This window comes from Liolophura sinensis, chromosome 6 (assembly GCF_032854445.1).
Source record: "Liolophura sinensis isolate JHLJ2023 chromosome 6, CUHK_Ljap_v2, whole genome shotgun sequence".
Classification (NCBI taxonomy): domain Eukaryota; kingdom Metazoa; phylum Mollusca; class Polyplacophora; order Chitonida; family Chitonidae; genus Liolophura; species Liolophura sinensis.
The window spans coordinates 60,393,308-60,415,523 of record NC_088300.1 but is presented as its reverse complement, the minus strand read 5'-3'; the positions used below and the strand labels follow the sequence as shown (position 1 = coordinate 60,415,523).

Here is a 22,216-nt window from a genome sequence, read left to right as displayed (position 1 = left end):
GCTCACTTAGCTTAACTACCATGGCACCGTATGTTGTAGAGATATAAAGTGTACTTAGCTAAAGGCAACTTAACGCTGAGTAAGCTTCATGAAATCGGCCCCTGAACCTCTTGTCTTTGTAGGTCTAGGTCTTGTGGTCTTTTTTCATAACTTTATACAGAGGTAGACAAAGCAAACGTTTAGGCTCCAGTGTATACATTCGAGTCCCCTTCTTTCCGGTCTGATATAGGTTTTATCCCAATCGTGTGTGTTTGTGGTTAGCGTGTTAAGCTTCTGTTTTTCAGTGTCCACCTCAATATTGCAAATGTCCCATAGATAGGCCTATGTGATGCTTGCTTTTCTTTTTTGCTGTGCCCATATTTACAATTTTGATAACCCATCTTATTTCCCAGCTCCATGCTTGTTTTCATATATTATTTGTGTGACATTTGCTGTCACTGTAGTTTTGATTATTTGGTCAATGTTATGGTTTAGGATCGTCCTACTCTTCCGGAGCGCCGTATTCCACATGTATTTCCCAGTTTCCGAATCACTACGCCGAGGCGCTGACGTCACAGAGTCCCTTCACGATACGGTCCGCGAGTTCCGCTACTCCCCTGGGCAGGTAATCTCACGTGAGTATACAAGTCACACGAGACCGAAACTAGTATGAATCTTTTATCCCAAGTATACACAGTTTTCGAGCATATAACACCATTAGGGTAAAAATCTTTATAACGAATAGATATCTAACGTAATGTATTATTTAATGTACTAGTATACATTTTCTTTCTCACGTGAACAAAATTGATTGAAGTATGAATTGACACATGTTTGACACAACGTACTTACAAAACAAAAATAAACAAAAACTGTTCCTTTGCCTACACCAAGGTTTAATAGGCCTATTCGTCCTTGTTTTGGAAGATCTATAAATTTTCATCAATATTCATCAAAATATAATGATAAGATATTTCCAGACATCGTGGTAACAAAGAAACTGATTTTTTGCTGTCAGAGTTAAACCTGGATTCTGATATATCCGCCAAATCTTAGCGCACTGATATTACATATAACATTTTAGCGATATGCTATAATAAATACAACAGACAAACATGGATGAAAACATAAGGGGTTTCTTAAAAGGTTAAAAAAAAGTGTTGACAAATTTCACGGCTAGGTTTGAGAATGTGGTGTAAAGTATGTGTCTGATAACCGGTGATATACATAATTTATCCCACCCTTTTGTAGTTGACGTGTCTGGTACACGTTCTTTCACCGGCCTATCTCTGCGGCCCGTCGGGTGAAGGGTGACACTGAGGAGATCCTGGGAACCTTTGTGTCCATGCCGTCTGAACTGGTCCAAGCTCACAATTGCCTGGGAGGAAACAAGGTATACCGCGAAATCTGGCCGTAAATGAGGGACGTGACTCAATAACCCTGGCCACTGTGTGAAATTGGGGACGTGACTCATCAGGGAAATAACGTCTCCACATCAACATCTAAATAAGAGCTGAATTACATAAAAAACAACTCCTGTAAAACATGAGATTGACAATACAGATGTATATAATAAAGAGTTGTCATAAAAAGTCTATGTTTTGTGAGTACATTCAGTTTTCAAATTTATGACGCAACACGAAATTCCACACCTACACTTGACAAATCATATGCACAATTTGACGCTGTATTCTGATTTATTTCTTGTTGTCATGGTTAACCTGCAGCTATGACATCACAAAAACCGGCCAGATATGGCTCCTTGCTGGTCGAAAGGTTTATTGGGTTGTCGCCCTTGATCATGGCATCCGGTGTTCAACTCCAGCTTATATTTTTGTCAGAAAGTTTGTCAGGTTCCCGGTGAGGTGTGATTGCACCTTAGCGCTCTGCCCACCGACAGCCTGATTTTCGAAACGTAATATGAACGAAACATTCTTCATTTCGAAGTAAAATTCTAGGCAAATAAATGTACAAATATGTGTACAAATATAGAGCAGAACAAATAAATCATGCGTTATTAGACGGCAATACGTTAACTAACGAATGCATTCAACCCCCATGAAAATAGGCCGGTCTCTGGGAGAGATCGAGTTTAAATAAAGATTATATTTACTTATTTATTATTTTTATTGTCATTACCATCAATATTATTGTTTTATTTCAGAATCTCATAACTCAGAGAAACCATCGTTCCAAAGCAAACGTGACACTGGCCTGGAAAGCCCCTGACCATGCTGTTGGCGATATTATGTTTACGTAAGAAAATATTCATCGTCACGTATTAAACGGAAAATGTCTCCTATATTGTGATGTAAGCGTGTAGACTATAATATATTTATGTTTATGCACTGTTACAGGTTTGTGTATAGAGCGAAATAATATGTTCTATGGACCGGGTGCATTATTTTCTGCACATGGTTGAAGTTTCCAATGTTAACATTTGAATTATTCAGCTTGACAATAGATCTGTATAAAATAGATTGATAAACTTTGTTATTAAACATTTTGCTGACCGTATGGAATTCTCACCGCGTGTGTAATAACAAAGTTTATAAACAAAATGGGTCTGCCAGCAATCTGAGGATAGTCATGAGTTTCCCCCACCATAATGCTGGTTGCCGTCGCATCAGTGAAATATTTTTGGGTACGGCGTTAAACACCAATCAAATAAACAAATAAATATAAACAAAATGAATAGTTTGACAACTCTACCATTTGGTTAACGTATAAATATTCAGCACTGTATAAATATATTAATGAATGTTTATATAGGCCATAATCTACAAAAGGTGTCAGTATGCTACAATGTATCAACATGCATCAATTTACAAATATGCCCAAAAGGTATAAATCCGCATTGGGTATAAAAGTTCCACAGGTACAAATCCTATTACTTATGATGTATATCAATCAAGCAATAATTCAGTGAGAGTTTTTTTTTTTTTTTTTTCAGCCAAGTCATTTCTTCTGACACGTAGCAGTCAGTTGAAGAAGGGAATAAGAGTACAATAAGAGTAGAGACAGACAGTGTTTGGTTTGTGATGAATACTGTATTATATACACAATGATATTTCCCTCCAGAGCCACCGTGGTCGTGTCATTCACACAGTTCTGGGTACATATTCTATCACAGCCTGTCCGGGATGCCAGCGGGTCAGGAGATCTTGGAAACCTAGAGAATGTAAGTTTCTTACAAAAATATAGAATTGTAACTTTCTAAGAAAATACAGAATTGATTAATTGACCAATTTCCCGAATGTCTTTCGATAGTTATTGATCTATCAAGGCCCACCTTTTATTCGCATATTAGTTGATATCCAGATGAGCAGGGTATTCGTCGTACATTAGCTTTGGACACAAAGCGCATTTGTCCGTCTTAAGAATGCAATTCCGAGTTCGGCAGAAATTACATTCTTTTAGCCAAGTCTATCGCAATATTTTCTGAATATCACTTTAACACAGGCAAGGAACACGTCAATTACGTTCAACTTTGAGGAAGAATGTGGTGCGGTCAAAGGTTGCTTCCTCCACCCAGACACCTGTACCGGAAGTGATTGTGTGGCAGCTGTCAGTTACCAGATGGACGGAAATTACGTCCATTTTGAGATGATGGGCGTGTCTGAAGGTTGGATGGCACTGGGGTTGTCTGAAGACAGGAATATGGTGAGTTAATCGTAGTTATTTCACGTCCATTTTGAAATAATCAAGGCGCCTGAGGGCCAGACGGTCCTATTAGTACTGTATGGGTTAATGCGCAAAAACACCCACCATCGGATGTTTTCTGAAAAGTAATATCTCCAAAGCGACTTAAATATTAATTAAAGTATTGTATATTAAATATGTAAATATGCAAATATGGACATTACGACCTTAAATTAACTCCATTTTGGTAAACACAAAATTCGACTGTATAAATTTGTCACGTTTGTTCTGACATTTCAAACAACAATCAACTAATATTCCTTCAGATTGCTTCTTTCTGGCTTGGAATGTTTAGTAATTTACTTAGATGATGAGGGGATCATGATAGGGACTCTAATTCGTCGCATAAAAATTGTTTATTTTCAAACAGGGAGACGATGACGTCATTTTGTGTAGCGTCCAGAAAAGCCGAGTTTCAATACAACACGGTTACAACCCGGCCTACTATTATGAGCGTCAATACACGGTAAGATTCAAATATTTTATTTAATAACTATGATGGGAAAGGAATTTAATTTAAAACAAATGAAAATCCCCAGACAATCCACTTTCCGAGATCTTTGATAACTTCCACATTTTCCAGCTTTCCAGGGAAAAATTGTTTTCTTAAGATTATTTTTTTAGGCTTCAAAGCTGAAAGCTGTCTATTTTTTTGCTTCGACTACTTCTTATTCTTGTCTGAAAACTGCTTTTTGTCGTTTTGTGAAAACACCGTGTATCACTGCTATAATCTTTCTTACACTTTTCACCATTAAATCCCTTTGGCTACCAGTTGGCGTATAAAACAAGCCTGACAAACTTTCAATAGTTCTCCAATATGGCGGGTAAGAAAAATTATTCTCGAGAATCACTGATCTACGGAGCCGTGATTGTATTTTGAAAAAGATATTTATTGGGAGAGAAAAAAAATTACATGGTGAAAAAAAAAAAATTGGTGGAAAGAAAAAAAATTTTCCAAGAGAAAATCTTTTCTGTATTTTGTATTTTGTTTTTATTTAGTCCATATATGTCTCTTGAAGTCTGTTTATTAATAACCTGTCTCGTTTTTAATGGGAAATGCATTGTGAACCTAAAATAAATCGGTCTAGTGCGTGACTGTTTCTGTATAGACCTAAGTATGCTCGTCAAGCGAAGACGTTTAGGTACATGAATAGTTCAGAAGCACTGCAGCGTGGCAGCTGAGAGAGATGCGTTTTTAAAACAGGCTGGAATTGACCTGTGTAGTCCATCAGAATCATTGCAATCCTGTTCTTGATTTAAAATACAAGTTATTTATCTCATGTTAAAACCTGGTCAAACGTGTAGTTATCTGTGAGAGATGCTCGTCTGGGGCTGCCATATTGGCTGTTGATAGCAAACGATCTGTGACTGGCTGATTAAGATTAAGTTATTAACATTACTGTATTTTTATGTATTTCAGGCAGGAATTAAAAATATGGCAACAATGGAAAAGGACGGAAAAGTGTACTGCAGGTTTTCTCGTCCTGTAGGAATGACGTCAATTTTTGTGACGCCTAACACCAACCCACCGCAAATTACCGAGAAGGTGTTTGACCTTCGTCGTGATTGGTATATCCAGCTAGCCTGGGGATATACCTTTGACGGTAAAGAATTCTTGTATTTACGCGTGTATTCTATTTTGCAGCTTTATTGATTTATTTATTAGGATTCAAGCTGTAAGCTGAATATCACATGATCGCAAAACATTGTTAATTTGAAACTTAAAGTTGTCAGCCGGTAGACCAAGAACTGCTGTTTCTTTTCCGCCCATGCAACCATTTCACTACGAAGAATAGTTTTTAGTAAAATGCATTTGAAGACCTTACATCAACTATAGAAGCTAGCTAGCAGATAGCTGTATTTATTTATTAGTGTTTTACGCCGTACTCAAGAATATTTCACTTTCGACGGCATTATGGTTGGAGGAAAGCGGACAGAGGGGAAAACCCACAGCCATCCGCAGGTTGCTTGAGGACCTTCCCATGTACGGCCGGAGAGGAAGCCTGCATCAGACGGCTATAGCAACAACCAATATATAGCTACATTTAGGTTACTGAGCTGCGTGGTGGCTATATGTGCCAAAATATTTGCGTTGTGTTGATAAATATGTTGTAGAGACTCAAAAACTTTTGAAAGGCCGATTTACTACATTTAACACTTTTAAAGGTACATTCTTTATACATGCTCATTGGTGGTCAGGATGTGTGCTTTGTACTAACAAAATTGTGCATAGCTTACCCCAGTCAACTAAGCGCGCTTTCTGCTGCTGCACCAATACGACATTATGTCACTCGTGAAAAACTTTGTAGATATAACTTGCTAAAGGTTGGTGGTTTAGTCCAAACAAGCGGTTTCCTCCACCCATAGAACTACTTCCCATCGGGTACAAACAATTCTCGAGTATGGTGCTAAACAGTAATGGTGGGGAAAAACCGACGAATGCCCTTTTTCCAGTTGAGCGCATTCACAGAGGGTACACTTTCCACGCACAGGTGTAGACGCGATTAATAAACATGATGAGTTGCCGGTAATGACGACAGAGAAGGTCGACTTCAAGGAGTTTGCCGTACAAAGAGGACGCTCTATTTCTGTGGCCATACAAGCTCACGGTAAAGTATATAATTAGAACATTAGTAAAATGTAATATAGACACTTCGACTCTTTACTTGAGTAGAATCCTGCATGTTGTTGTTGATATGTATTTCCGTGAAATACGAGCTTGTGATGATAATGATTTCACATCCTGGTTCCCGAACTTCTTATCACCCATAACGTCGCCAGCGGTAGCCAGACCAGGGAACCAGGATGGTGATTTCAAACCTAGGGACACTTCCATGAAACACCAAGATTTTCCTGTGTGAAAAACACTGTCTGTCTTACATCTCTATTAGGTGACGTCATTTCGGAATCTTCGTTAATGACAGTTTCAGCGGGTGTTAGATCATAACTTAACACCTTTAAGGGAAGGTCTTCCTCCCTTTGATCGCCCATTTAACTCATGGCATTAGTACGTTATAAAATAAATGTCTACGATCTTACCATCGCATTTAATAATATATGTTTAAAGAAATTTACACAGGTTGTTCTAAACAGGTTTGAACTAAACATACACGTGAAAACAAATAAAATATTGTTTTTTTACTACGTTTTTCCGTTTTAGGTTGTTTTATGATACTAGCTTGGATGCTGTTCGCTAGTGTGGGGATGATAGTGTCAAGGAACTTCCGGGAAGGTTTTGGAGCCAGAGAACTCTTCGGCGTGAAAATATGGTTTCAGGTATGTTATTTGGACTTGACTGATATTGACATTTATTTTGTTCATTTACTGATGTTTGATCAGCTTTGTATATCCCTGTGTCATTGATTTTTTTCTATTTGCTGAACGAAAGAGGAAACTTACAGAAATGACTCTTATGCAGATCTCAAATGGTAAAATCGGTTTTTATAAAAATAGCTTATTGGATCACTATTAACGTTTTTGAGTGAGCTGTCCATGTGACATTTTGGACTGGTTCATTACTTCATTGATTTTCAAACAATATTACTTCTTCTTTATAGTCATCATCCTCAACGTTTTATCTTCCTGCAGTTTCACCGCTTCGCTGCAATTCTCGCCCTCGGCTTCACCATTCTCGGGTTTGTCATTATCTTGGCAGGGGTGCGTCGGTTTTCAGAGGTAATACTTCCTACCTTACTTCAGCGTGTAAAATGATGAAGTTTCCATTGTAAAATATCTTCTGAAGGGTATACAGTTTATTGATTTACTTGATTGGTGTTTTACGCCGTACTCAAAAATATTTCACATATACAACCGGGCAGAACCTCCGGCTGGGAGGAAACCGGGCATAACCCGGGAGAAACCCACGACCATACGCAGATTGCTGGAAGACCTTCCCGACGACAGATGAGGAAACCAACATGAATTGAACATCAACACAGCGACGTACTGCATAGTGAGAGGCTTCTAAACTACTTCGGCCACGGAGGCCTCCTGAACGGTTTATAAATACATAAATAAAACTTAAATAAAAAAACACGTCTATTTGCTTGAAACTGTTATCACTGAGCAGTAAGTTTGTTCTAAATCCAATGGTTTCTCATTTTACAGGCAGCCCCAGGGCACGCTATCCTTGGCATCATTATAACAGCCGCAGCTATTGGTCAGTTGATCATGGGACTTTTCCGACCAGCCCAACACGCCCCCTATCGGCCTTGTTTTGTTTGGTTGCACAGGATCTTGGGAAAAGTCACACATATATTGGCAGGTATAAATATGCATATATACATACTTTAAATATTATCCTAGAAAATAAGATTGATGTGTGGGTTATTTCACAATGAATCACTTTTACTCTAGTAATAAGTATTGTAAACAGCTATATCTCTTGTGTAATGTACAACTTGTCTTCATTGTATGGTGGGTCTTACAGTCTCAGATGATTATACGCCTGGTTCGTCAGTCCGTTGTCCGATGAAGTCACGTGTTCGAACCCAGCTCTTGCTCTTTCAGCTTTGGATTATGTTATAAGGTTATAGGTTACCTAGCGAAAGGAGATGGTTTACTTCGGGCACTCGGGTTTCCTCCACTCATGAAACTGATCGCCGTCATGTAAGTGAAAAGTTCGTGAATAGGCCTTAGGATCTAAACACTAATCAAACAAAACGGTTTCATCGGATGGGCGTAATGACCCAGAAACCAGCTCATGCTGGCTTCCTCTCCGGCCGTAAGTGAGAAGGTCTTTCAGCAACCTGAGGATGGTCGTGGGTTTCCCTCGGGCTCTGCTCGGTTTCCTCCCACGATAATGCTGGCCGCCGAAGTGAAGTATTTTTGGGTACGGCATAAAACACCAATCAAGTAAATAAAATCATATCGGATGGGATCACTGTTGACGATAAATGACAACCGCTTGATGCTTCATGGCTGTAAATAAGAAATTGATTTCCAGCTTTATGTTGTTCACATTCACAACAACACCAAACTGAACATTTGCCTTTCCTTATCAGGTGTAGAATTCATACTGGCGTTTAAGATAGAGCTATTGCCCCTTGCCATGAGGGAATTTGGTTTACCGGTGATCGCTGTATGGATCGTGACTCAAATCACCTGGGAAATCGGCTTAGATATATACAGATGTATCGTTGAGAGTAAGTATACGCCATTGTTCATGTATATGATTGAACTTTAGAATGCAGTAAGGACTCGTAAATGTACCTGAGTTCAGTTAATATAATACACTGGTATTATTGTGATAAGAAATACAGTCAGTCTTCCAAAACATATCCAAAAACAGTGCTCATATTCTGCAGGAATGTCGGGATGGATGCACAAAAGTCGTACGCTGCATTTATTTCCCCTAAAGTACTTAAAACCTATCCAATTAAACCTGGTTCAACCAAACTTGGTCTAACCTAAGATTTTTGAGTGGAAAAATCTTGGATTGGGTGTCATGTTTGATATCATATAAGCATACTGTAAGGGGGTGGGGTGTCATGTCTGGAGTCATGTCAGTATCCCTTGACTGAGCGGCGCTTCATATCTCGTGTTATGTCGGTATACTGTGAAAGGGCGGGCTGACAGGTCTGGTGTCACATCAGTAGACATTGTATGAGCGGGGTGTGACGTATGGTGTCAAGACAGTATACTGTGAAAGGGCGGGGTGTCACGTATGGTGTCACATCAGTATTCATTGAATGAGCTGGTGCCACGTATGGTGTCAAGTCAGTATACTGGGACTTTGCGGGATGTCACGTATGATGTCACACCAGTATTCATTGAATGAGCGGGGTGTCACGTATGGTGTCAAGTCAGTATACTGGGACCCTGTGGGGTGTCACGTATTGTGTCACATCAGTATGCATCGAATGAACGGGTGTCACGTATGGTGTCTTCAGTATACTAAAACTGTGTAGAGCGTCATGTGTCATTATACTTTGACTGCTGGCGTGTCGTACATGTATCTGGTGTCATGCCAGTATACTGTAACTTGCCGGGTCTGCTGTCAAGACAGGGGCTAATCTTGGTATCTTTGTCAGTTCCCATCATGTGCAAGAGCATTTGTACGAGCCTTCTTCAAGAAGACACCGTCATGGATCCTGAATCGAGGCCTAGTCTTTTTTAGTTTATCTGATACTTCGGAAGAGCTTACCATTTTCCTCTAACCATAAAATTTGTTGCCGCCATAAAAGTGGTAAAATATTTCAAAGTTACAACTCAAAAGGTAAACAAGTCACATAAATAAGTCTGCTTCTTTCCCCACAGGACGGGACATCCGGTCGTTCGTGCTATCCAGCCAGATGCAGTTGGACGAGAAGTCATTGGCCAAGCCCACCACCATGCTCTCAGCGTTATTTATCTTATACTGTCTGTCAATATTGACTCTAACCATCACAGCCGTGTGTGCAGTATTGCTCTTCTAACAGACACCGGGATCAAGAAAAAAAGCCCAGCAATCTGGTTCCATGATAACAGTGTTCTTCCAAAACGTTTCTTACCTAAAGGCTATTGGCGAGACGTATTTGCAGTGGAACAGTTCCTGGAACACGTTTTAATCTCCAGCGATTAAAACAAAACATTTGGTGAGTAATAATGTACTCACTCCAGTATACAATGGGTTCTCACTGGCTCATTCACCTAACGCGTCGCTCTTGACTCAACCCGTCGGCCTTCAATCAGTGAGGTTTTCTTGTCCAATCCAAAGCCTGGGGCCCCTATCAAGAGGTTTCTCCGGACCTGATCGCAATACCACATCAAACCCCAATAAATCCATAAATGGAAGAGTATGGCTTTGCCATAGTTAGGCAGTTAGCGGTCATATAGCGACTGTATATACGAATGGAGTCATGTGTCGACTTGAATTTCAGTGAAATGAACCAATAAATTTAATGAACGACACCGTAGAATTGGATATGGATAGTAGAGACGAAGACCGTGTTGGCAGTACGTCAGTCATATCGTGGCAAACAATTCCAGTGAACTGAATAATCCAATGATCGACAACACTACATAGTTTGTATTCGACCACAGACAAAGGCCATGTTCGGATTTGCTGTCAAACATACATGCATAATTGATCAACTGCGTGAATATGACAGTGACCATAACCGGAAGCAGCTGTTGACATGTTATTAAAATTTTACACGCATATAACGTGGGACGAAGTTCCGAATTGCAGCTGTGCAGATCTGGAAATTGTTACGTACCACTTCCTGAAAAATGTTCAGAATATTTATGGATTTAAATGTTTATAGTCAGGAATGATGTGTTACTGGAGTTTAAAAAGAGTTGCAATTTACAAAAAGACATGTTTGGTAACTCTGAGTGCATTGACTGATAAAATGTATACCGAAATTAGAACTCGTTTAATTATATTTTTGTGCATGAATGAAAATTGAATCAAAACTGATGGTTTTATTATTAATACTTTTTATATTATTATTGTACATAGTTTGTATTTCATTTCCGTGTGCTGTTTATAAGATTATTACTATTTAAGAGAAGTCATTTTATATCATAATGTCGAAAACCATGTTAGAAAGTGTATAACGGACCTGGTCCTGGATATATGTATGTGAATGCTAACCGTTAAAGCCTGACAACTTTCAGAGAACTTGTATACATAGGTCTGTATGTTGTTCCGTCAATAAGTATTTGCTGTCTTCCTCTCAGGATGTAGCATAATTTATTTGCTACCACTTGTAAATCTTTCCATGAAATGTGACAGTAGTCTTATGAAGGACCGGTATTACACACTGTGTAGTGGAGAAAGTACGAGTAACAATAGGTTCTTGAAAAATAATGTACGAGACGCGAAGCGCCGAGCTCATTCCTTGTCATTAATCTACTGTTACCAGTATTCTCTATCACTTAAACGAGATATGAATGCTTTCTATCACTTAAACGACACAATAGCCCCATCCCATAATGGTACCTTATTTTTCAAGAACTGAGAGTTTATGTATATCCTTTTACCCGCATAACAATATGATTTCTTAAAGAGTGCGATAAGCCAGATTTCTATGGAACGTGTTTAAACGGACATCCTTCATATAAAACGAAACCAAGACATTTTGCATTTGAAGCCTGCATTGCGTAACTGTTGTGCCGCTAGGCGTGTCTTGATAGAGCGCAAATGAAGTCATTGGTGTAAGGCGACGTGAATTTCCAGAGCCAAACCTGTTGGTGGAGCTTATTCAGTGTGATTGTTGATGCGAACAAGATTCGTATAATACAGTCGCGAATACACGCAGTCGATACAATCACATCAAACGTTTAAAATCGTCTAATAGGAACAGGTTTTACGTTCTTCCCTGGTGGCTTAGTATAATAGACGAAACTTTTTTTTTTAAATAGCCAAGTGTTCGTGAGTACTCTCTACAGTAGGAAGGCGCACTCAGGTGCTACAAGCCGTCATCCAACACCACTCAAACAACTGAGTCTTTAGTGTGGATTCTTGAAAAATAACCGACTGCTCAGGCAATAGCGTGACGTCGCATGTGTCGTTGAAATTAATAATATGTCGCCACTTCAATAGCCTACCTCGGATTGGTACACTTCAAATGTCACTCAACTTTAAACGATTCACTTTCCAATCGAGCCAGTTTTAAAACAATTGCGCAAAGCCACTGACACTCTTCCATACATGTATATTATATTGTCTATGAAATTGCATCAATTTCAGCTGTCTGCTTTGTTTTTCTTGTTTTTTTTTCTCTGCCTCTTCTCCTTAGCACAATTCACGGACGTGGCTCCTGTTTGCCATGCCAATAATGCATTCAATGAAAAACAATTTAGAACTTGCTTACATTTTGGTTAGACCTTCAGTTTTCATGTTATTTGACCTATTACTTCATTTCCATTGTATACAACTCTCGACAGGTAATGTCTCACATGTACATTACAAACTGGCGAGTTGCCATGATCCAAGAGGTCCTTAAAACACGTGTTTGGAGTTCTTAACACGTAGTGTGAACGTATGAACATGTATAGTACATATTGTTGGAAAAAAATAATTAAGATTTGGAAATTGGTTTTTATCATACATTTTATTAACTATAAAAAGTAGACTGCGACTCAAACAAAATACTTTTCCATGTAAAGTGGAAGTCCGAAGACAGAGAATCGAGGTAATGACCAGATTACAGTCGACAAGATCCTCGCTGTCAAGTACTTCAGGGTCTACTTTACACACAGTCTGGCTCTTATAATTTTTTGCTATGCCAAAACTTGATGTTGTAGCTTTCTCAGCATGTTCTAAATGTTTCGAATAAAGCTTTTCTTACGAGTCAGACAACTTTGCTTCATTCATATCTCTCAAGAAATATATATCTTTATAATATGCTTTAGACCCATTCCGGTGGTATCAGCAACATTCTGTTCAAAATGAAGGTGTCTTTTCGTATGTGGGAAATTCACCCAGTAATGTTGTTATTCTCCCGTAAAGAATGAATGGTTCTGCAGTAATATAGTCGTATTTTCTCTGCAGCACTTTGTATACAGCGGTAAGTTCTGTAAAAAGCAAACAGAGAAAATAATATACAGTGACGGAAAATTTTCTTACTGATGTTTAGAGCATACAACGTCGGTGTAGAAGAATACATGCGGTGTACAAAAACATTTGTCATACGTTTGCCGTTCTAATAAGCCAGTGAAATATCTGGATCCTCCATGTAAAATTGTGTCCCTTTGACTATTTGAGTCGCCCACAACAGCAAACAAACTTTAACTTCTTACCCTATCTAGGAAAAGAGCATTTAAAAGCAAAATAAAGTCACTCTCAGAGCTATATGCTTAAACGTTCAGCTTGACTGGCAAAGAAGCAGTCACACTTCGACAAACGTTTCTGGCTATTTCACCTGCATTATGTAAGTGAGGTTTCGTTGTCTTAAAAAGCTTCATAGATGAGTTCACGGTCGAGTCAGGAAAAACAGCATTTAATTCGTATTTGTCTAGAAAACACATCTAATCACTCAAGATAAATGTTTATAAATCAATCAAAAAGATCACTATAAAGTGATTTTAAAAGTTGTTAAATTGTAAGTTCCCGTTCCCTATTCGTATAGGGAATTCGTATTCGTATACTACACCACGTACGATTAATCTGTTTTCCACGAATGCGGATTTTTATTTCAAATGTAAAGCTAACGGCCGAGATATAAACAGCCACCAATCTATTTGGTACAGCAATGTATATCTAATTTAAGCAGTCGAAATTGGACTATTTCATGAAAACAAGCGAAACACTTTAATGCATGCATTTAGAGCTCAACTCGTACCTTGCAAATCGAGTTGTCTGTCTCCGTCTGTGTCCAGAATAGACGCGAAAAGACCTAAATCATCAAAGAATCCATCAATATCAATTGCTTGGCTGAAGGCATGTGCTTCCTCCATGCTCAGTTTGCTGTTGTTGTTGGTGTCCAGAATGTCAAGGATGATGACTCCAACATCGCTGGCGTCCTAAATCAAGATTAAACGCTAAATTTATAAAGAAAGTCCACCTTTTGCATATTAAACAATGGACAGAGAATGCAACAGTCAAGTAGTTCTTTTTTAGATTATTCACGGAATCACAATAACGTGGGTTTAACATGAAAATCCACGAACACAATATGCAAACCCACATCCAGAAGTCTTTTACTGTGAGTTGGTCTTTATATGTAGTTTAAAACTTATCGTTACTGTCGCATTAGACCGTTTCTTCTGTACAACTACTGTCGTGTTCATCTTCCTTACGTCCTTTGTCCGCCGGACAGTTTCTAGCCATTTGTTTATTTATTTTTTGATTGGAGTTTTACGCCGTACTCAAGAATATTTTACTTATACGACGGTGGCCAGCATTATGATGGGAGGAAACCGGGCAGAGACCGGGGAATCCCACGACCATCCGTGTCCATCTTCCTTACGTCCTTTGTCTGCCGGACAGTTTCTAGCCATCTGTGGTATTAGTATGTATGTATGCTTAGGATTTATGTCATCCAATGGCTCTAGTATGTACGTATGCTTGGTTTTACGTCGTCCAATGGTACTAGTATGTATGCATGGTTGGGTTTTGTGTCATACAGTGGTATTAGTATGTATGCATGCTGGGGTTCTTCGTCGTTCAATGGTACTGGTATGTATGCATGGTTGGGTTTTACGTCGTCAAATGGTACTAGTGTGTATGCATGGTTGGGTTTTGCCTTGTCCAGTGGTATTAGTATGTATGTAGGCTTGGGGTTTAAGTCGTTCAGTGGTAGCAGAATATATGCATGGTTGGGTTTTGTGTCGTCCAGTGGTATTAGTATGTATGTAGGCTTGGGGTTTAAGTCGTTCAGTGGTATCAGAATATATGCATGGTTGGGTTTTGCGTCGTACAGTGGTATTAGTATCTATGCATGGTTGGGTTTTGCGTCGTTCAATGGTACTGGTATGTATACATGGTTGGGTTTTTCGTCGTCCAATGGTACTAGTATGTATGCATGGTTGGGTTTTGCGTCGTCCAATGGTACTAGTGTGTATGCATGGTTGGGTTTTGCGTTGTCCAGTGGTATTAGTATGTATGTAGGCTTGGGGTTTAAGTCGTTCAGTGGTATCAGAATATATGCATGGTTGGGTTTTGCGTCGTACAGTGGTATTAGTATGTATGTATGCTGGGGTTCTTCGTCGTTCAATGGTACTGGTATGTATGCATGGTTGGGTTTTACGTCGTCCAGTGGTATTAGTATGTATGTAGGCTTGGGGTTTAAGTCGTTCAGTGGTATCAAAATATATGCATGGTTGGGTTTTGCGTCGTACAGTGGTATTAGTATGTATGTATGCTGGGGTTCTTCGTCGTTCAATGGTACTGGTATGTATGCATGGTTGGGTTTTACGTCGTCCAGTGGTACTAGTGTGTATGCATGGTTGGGTTTTGCGTCGTCCAATGGTACTAGTGTGTATGCATGGTTGGGTTTTGCGTTGTCCAGTGGTATCAGTATGTATGTAGGCTTGGGGTTTAAGTCGTTCAGTGGTATCAGAATATATGCATGGTTGGGTTTTGCGTCGTACAGTGGTATTAGTATGTATGTATGCTGGGGTTCTTCGTCGTTCAATGGTACTGGTATGTATGTATGGTTGGGTTTTACGTCGTCCAATGGTACTAGTGTGTATGCATGGTTGGGTTTTGCGTCGTCCAATGGTACTAGTGTGTATGCATGGTTGGGTTTTACGTTGTCCAGTGGTATTAGTATGTATGTAGGCTTGGGGTTTAAGTCGTTCAGTGGTATCAGAATATATGCATGGTTGGGTTCTGTGTCGTCCAGTGGTATTAGTATGTATGTAGGCTTGGGGTTTAAGTCGTTCAGTGGTATCAGAATATATCCATGGTTGGGTTTTGTATAATCCAGTGGTATTAGTATGTGTGTAGGCTTGGGGTTTAAGTCACTCAGTGGTATCAGAATATATGCGTGGTTGGGTTTTACGTCGTTCAATGGTACTAGAATGTGTGTATTGTTGGGTTTTACGTCGTTCAGTGGCACTATATGTAGATTGTATGTAAGCTTGGGTTTTGCGTCGTACAGTGGTATCAGTATGTATGCTTGGGTTGTAAGCCGCCCGATGATATGAACGCTAATAAAGTCTTGGTATTAAAGTCTTGGTTCAATAAAGCCTTGGTATTCACATAGAAACGCTGTACGTATAAAGTGGTTGAATAACAACTAGGGTCCAAGCAACGCATCTATATATTCAAATTAATTTCATAATCACATAAAATATTCCGGAAGTAGGTGCAATCAAAGCTTTTCAGTATGCGCAAAGACTACATATTTAATAACACAAACATTAAACAATCACGAAGCCCATGACGTACTTTAAGCAACTAAAACTTCCTAACCACAGTTTTCTTTTGAAGGGAAGTACATCTGATCTATGACCCAATTACAATCAAACCTCTTTACAGCAAGCTGTTTCTCTCCATTTTTACATTTATAAATACATGCTTTTAAGAAAGTGTTGATATTTGGTTGAATCTAACTGGACCTCCCAAAAAAGGGATTTGTTCAGTGGCTGTATTTCATAATTGTATATAAAAGATCATTTGGAATCGTTAGATTCAACACCGTTTTAAACATGCACATAGACGACACACTCACCTATACCACCCCGATCTCCAGACGCTTAGTTTCATGCTTGTTCCGCCATTTGAATGACACTTTCTGCTATCTGGTCTGCTGTGATCAAAACATGGAAAAACATTTTCTGTGGGGAAGTTCAGACAGACAGATAGAAAACGTTGTCGCTCACTTACTTTCGGCACATCTATTTCGCCGTTGTTGATCATAAGTATGGTTTCAAATCCCAGAGTTTGGATTATTGCGCGACCAGGTGGAACGGTAGTCAGCATTGTCCTCAAAATAGTCCCAAGCTCTGTAAATATACATGCCTCCAGTTATCGATATTATAACTGTAGTATTATAACAAAAATACATTTATATGTGTATTAAACGTGTTTTAGGCCCTACTTCAGAATATTTTACGTACCCTTATTCTTCTAATTTTTGTAACACCTGGTCTGCTCTTCTCAGTCAATATACATGTAATTGCAGCAGGAATATTTGGTTTCTTTTTTTCACATCCATCTATATGTTTACTTTTCAAGAAACTGGGAGAGAAATGTAGTTCTTTACTTTCAGCACTACTAATATCTGTCCTAAAGATTAGAAGAATTAGGGCATATGAATCAGCTGACACGCGAGATTCGCTCTGATTTTCAGGGAGCATTGATGAAAACAGGTGGTAAACGGGGCTCGTGTGGTCGTTTGCGCAGTCTCACATTCGTCTGAGACCACTTGTCTTCCACCAGTAAGACCTGCAATTCTGTTCATCACACAACAGGTAAGCTGTCAGAGTATAAATTGCTAAAGGTTGATGGTATACCATAAATATCCCCGTTTCTTCAATTCACAAAACCGACCACCTTCGTTAAAGTAAGAAAAAATCTCGGGTACAATGTTAAACTTCAATCCAATAAACAAATAGACCAAAAAATGAAAGTGATCGAGTTGATAAATAAGAACATTCGCCGTCCTAACTGAACCAGAAGGAGCTGGATTCGAATCTGTGACCTCACTGGTTCCGATAGGAGCCACTGTAATCCTTCCAGCCGTTGAGCTCCCACTGCTAGTGTTTTATGGGACCATCGTTAATTAGTAAAATTAGTAAAGAGAAGTTGCCTGCTAGGCGGAGGAAAAACAAAACGGTTATTAAGCAACTTGGTAACCTAATGAACTGATCCTTTGAAAAGCCACAGACAATGCTATAATACAATGTTCCAGCCTGATTCCTTTTTCATAAAATGTCGTCGTGTCTTGTTTGTTTGTAATTTACCTGTACTTTCACATGTCTATCAATCATTTCATACTTATTACAAAGGGACTGAAAAAATACTATGGATCTATGCCTCAAAACAGACATTCGTATATCAGCCGTCAGCCAACATGGACTTTCCAGGAAACACACGACTTCATTTGTTTTGGGCTGTGGTAAATAATTGCTTACTATGTTGTCTGTATAAAACTAAATTTGCCTGGCGGAAAAAGTCATTACGGGGAAATTTACGGTATAAAATACAGTTGTCATACAGATACACGTAAACGATAAAACGCAGCCGCTCGACATTTTTACCTTGCCTCTCAAGCTGTCCATTCCGGTTTATATCAGCAACCTCAATGGCGTCCGGTGTCAGGGCATTTCGGAGAAACTCGGGGATTCCCGTTGTGACCAGGAACTCCTGAATCTCGTCGCTACTGACAGCGGTGTTGTTATCCGAGTCTGCCATGCGCAAAATGGCGTCCTCGAGATTAGCAAGATACTTGAAAAAAAAAATATATATGTATATAAATTCCCAAGGTAATTATTACGAAATTATTATTTAATAAGTGATGGCAATTTTGTAATTTGACTTGCTTGTCTATTCATTCTCTGTTGGTTTTTGTTTTTTAGTTTTTCCCGTCATAATCCCAGAAAAATTAATGTTTCATCTTTAAGTGAGCTGCTTAGTTAGCCAGTACTCCAGCTATAAGCTCAAGAAACCCTAGATACCCTAGGGGGGCAGCACAACGATCACAAAATTGACTAACCTGAACTGATTGCTGGGTAGGGTTGACAGATTGGCTTCTGGGGGATGCAGTGGTTGTTGCGGCGTGACTGACACGACAACAGACCACGACAACTAAGAACAAATGCTGGAAAACCTGCATAATTTCTTTTTATCACTGAAAAAAATACAATTTTAACTTGATTCCTTTTTATAAACACGAACCCAAGTTTCTAAAGCGTAGATTACAAGAGCTTCGTAAAAGAAACCTGAATTGTGTGTTTTACACCGAATAAAAAACAACCGAAAAAGAAAAATCAAGAAGAACAATTTTGACATGATTCCATTTTTTAAATGGAAGTTAAAGGCAAGTTTCAAAAGCATGTCGGTAGGTTTTACTAGTGCTTGGTAAATTGTCTCTTCATTACCTATAAAAAAGTAAAATACATTTTATATCGATAAACGCCTTACATATACTGATATAGCAATAAATCAAGAGAAAAACAATGGTGGATATACTCATCTACTTACGTTACCGTACAAGATACAAACTATGAAACTATGGTAGCGTTGACTTTACACCTCACCTCTTCGCCGAGACGGTCAGTTGCCGGAGTGTTTAACTCATAAACTTCAAATTAGCTAAAACAACTCCACTCAAAAACATTAGGAAATTATTTCGACCTATTCCGGTAAACCATTGACACAGTTCTCCGAAGTCTACCCTGTATAGATTCAGCCATAATAATGGGGCTAATCACCTGGTAAAACAATGGCCTGAACTGTTGTGACATTACGGTTGCTTAGGGATAAATTACCCCTTCTAGACACAGGCCTTATTAACGATATACTATGCAGAACATAGTTATTAATGGCGCCTACAGAGAAGGTCGTGAGGTACTAAATAGAAAGAGAAAAGTCAACGGCTACGCGCAAAGCAAAATAAGTGACTATATCAGTCGATAGGAACATGAATTAACTACATGTGCTATATTCCTGATTAATTCTTAAGTAATTGAGACAATGTTTTAGACAATTTAGCGTACTTTCCAGGTCTCACTATATAACACGTAATTTAATGTACGAATGGCTTGGTAGCTCAGAAACAACAATAATAAGTTTTAATATGGGCTCGCCAGTTTAAATGTGTTTACTCAATTATGTTTTCCATTCATCTTGAAGAGATTATTACGAAATTCACACTTTAGCTCGTTTTCTGGTTTTCCGAGTGGCACTTAAAAGCTATCTGCAAAACCTTCCTTTGTTCGGTTAGCAGATATTTTCAGAGAGTCGCATATCTACGTATAACAATGTAAATTTTTGGAATATTTCTGTAGACAGTAAGACTGGAGAAGTCTGCCTATGTATGCTTTAACTTCCTTTAAACAGATCTGGTATAACATGTACTATATATACATACACATTTTACCTGTTACCTGTGACCATTTGCCAACCATCATATTATCGTCGCTGCTCTGGTTTTACTTTGTATGCAGTATGTCCTTTACATATTAATAAATATATGTATATAATAATATATTTTATATCTGTCGATTATAATACACCTGGGACATGGACAAACATTAGCAGCAATAAGGTGCATCCTTTGTATGGTACATTTAATAACGCAGAGTACTGTTTACAAGACCAGTCCATCATCTAAATTACAAGAAAACATATTCCTTACCCTGGATGCAAATTTATAATTCATATTTATGCTGCTTCTTTAACGTTTTCTAACATTTCGTTCAACGCATACTGGTTCCTCTAGGCTATATTATCTGTTCACAGCTAATTAAAGTAAGTGTGGACTGTTACCAAAATCTCAACCGTTGACTGTAAATGGATTCCTGGCAGCTCGAGACTTCTAACGGAGGAAAAGCGACGGAAATATACTATCCAGAGACCAGAAATAGTTTTCTTCTTTCCACACTGCCGTCTCCCTCTCCGGAATTTAGTTGACCCAATTCCCTCATTAGCTGTATCGGTCTTTACCAAAACAGGCCTCTTTAGTATGCATTAATGTCAGAAGTCACCAAGCTTTCTTCAGTTTAACCTAAACATATAAGTTACTATCCATACGATGTGTCATTGTATATTGAGTTACTAGAAGCTGTATTGGTATCCAGCAGAGGGCGTGAACTGTGAACTGCACTGCGCTGACCCGGTCATTGGCTTGGTAAACGCGCATAAAGACCTATAAGGCTTTAAACCCAAAGCTCTTTGTACTTACCACCCTAAAACAGAATTGCCCGTATATAAAGCCTTCGTTGAGACTGCGTCCCTAAAGAATTAAGACATCTGATTTGCACGATTCTGCATTTGATCGATCAAATCCAGACAGCACAGATGATTTTTCTAACGAAATGGACAATCTTTATTTTCTTTTATCGTAGATTTATCTTGTCCGAAAGAAATTTACACTCGTATGCCTAAGGACTTGAATGCTCCTGTCACCTAAAACGTATCACGTGGAAAAACACAAGCCAGGCTATAGTGATACCTCAATATGACATGAAGTCAGTTCCTTGCTTCATTTCTCAGCATAAAGGGAGAGTCAAATACTGTGTATTGAGGGCCGCCGCACCTGTTGAGGCAGAGTGGCGTTCCACTACAGGAACTTACAGATAATCAAGATGAAAGACCGTACCTGTGTTTTTAACTGTACAGAAATTGCCCTACGGCCTATAAGCATATTATCGGGTCAACTATATGACATAAGCGGGGAACTTTTGAAAAAAAAGTCATGCGAACCGTAATAAAATCACGATCATCTTTTGGAATAACGACATGCATACACGTGGCCATCGAATTATGGATCAGTCATACATCCCCAGTTTTACATCTTATATTTGCCCCATTCTTCTGGTCGGTTGTGTCCTTCTTCTCGATGTGTGAACCAAGCACTTCTGATCGCAGCCAGTACAGTATGGACGACAGGTTGAGCATGACTGTTTTTCAACCCACGGCCATTCTCCTCCTTGACAAGGAATATGGAATGAAGACACAGATATACGTATTATTATATGTCCGACGTCCGACGGTTCAAACGACCAATCGTGCGTCGTCGACAGCTTAGTGTCGCCATGCAAGACGGAACGAACAGTAAGAGCTGGGCAATCTGTACAAATTCCCTTTAATCGCGCTGTTAAAGATGTACGCCTGAAGATTGTGCCAGGTATTTTTAAGTAACGCGACATTCGTACACTGCTAAGATTTCCTCAATATATTTGTACACAGACAACTGCAGGATGCAAGGAGCGAAACATGGGGCTGTGGTCAGGCTTTTATTTATAACCAGTCAAACAGCTGCGACCAGCAATATTTTTGACCAATTAAACCATAGCAAAATGTACAACAGATGCGTTTTGCTTAGAACAAAATGAGTGAAGCTCCGAATATCGACGTCTTTATTTTTTAATAACCTACTCTATATATTTAGGCGCACTGTGTAGCCATCGCCACGAAATATACGAGTAACAAGAA

At 39.0% G+C, this 22,216-nt stretch overlaps 2 protein-coding genes across 2 annotated transcripts; one reads left to right on the top strand and one right to left on the bottom strand.

Annotated features, from left to right (window-relative positions):
* The first annotated feature begins 508 nt into the window (after positions 1 to 508).
* Positions 509 to 10,097, top strand: LOC135467405 (putative ferric-chelate reductase 1). The gene is made up of 12 exons (XM_064745178.1): positions 509 to 604; positions 2,144 to 2,235; positions 3,061 to 3,160; positions 3,442 to 3,642; positions 4,052 to 4,147; positions 5,102 to 5,285; positions 6,174 to 6,290; positions 6,842 to 6,957; positions 7,270 to 7,356; positions 7,789 to 7,840; positions 8,685 to 8,825; positions 9,940 to 10,097. The coding sequence occupies exons 1-12, from the start codon at positions 509 to 511 to the stop codon at positions 10,095 to 10,097; spliced, it is 1,440 nt and encodes a 479-aa protein (XP_064601248.1).
* Positions 10,098 to 12,711: 2,614 nt separating this feature from the next.
* LOC135469244 (uncharacterized) lies at positions 12,712 to 18,896 on the bottom strand. Its single transcript, XM_064747841.1, has 5 exons — positions 18,774 to 18,896; positions 18,319 to 18,505; positions 16,943 to 17,061; positions 13,953 to 14,133; positions 12,712 to 13,185 (listed from the first exon to the last, which is right to left on the bottom strand). Exons 1-5 carry the CDS (start codon positions 18,891 to 18,893, stop codon positions 13,055 to 13,057), a joined length of 738 nt encoding a protein of 245 aa, XP_064603911.1. The 5' UTR covers positions 18,894 to 18,896; the 3' UTR covers positions 12,712 to 13,054.
* Positions 18,897 to 22,216: the final 3,320 nt, after the last annotated feature.

Excerpts from the sequence above, each read along its gene's own strand:
- LOC135467405 (XM_064745178.1), top strand. The coding sequence starts at position 509 with ATGTATTTCCCAGTTTCCGAATCACTACGCCGAGGCGCTGACGTCACA. Across the intron at positions 7,357-7,788 it reads GGGTGCGTCGGTTTTCAGAG|GCAGCCCCAGGGCACGCTAT; the intron begins GTAATACTTCCT and ends CTCATTTTACAG. Across the intron at positions 8,826-9,939 it reads ATACAGATGTATCGTTGAGA|GACGGGACATCCGGTCGTTC; the intron begins GTAAGTATACGC and ends CTTTCCCCACAG.
- LOC135469244 (XM_064747841.1), bottom strand. The coding sequence starts at position 18,893 with ATGCAGGTTTTCCAGCATTTGTTCTTAGTTGTCGTGGTCTGTTGTCGT. Across the intron at positions 17,062-18,318 it reads TGGACAGCTTGAGAGGCAAG|AGCTTGGGACTATTTTGAGG; the intron begins GTAAAAATGTCG and ends GTATATTTACAG. Across the intron at positions 14,134-16,942 it reads GCGAAATAGATGTGCCGAAA|GACGCCAGCGATGTTGGAGT; the intron begins GTAAGTGAGCGA and ends ATCTTGATTTAG.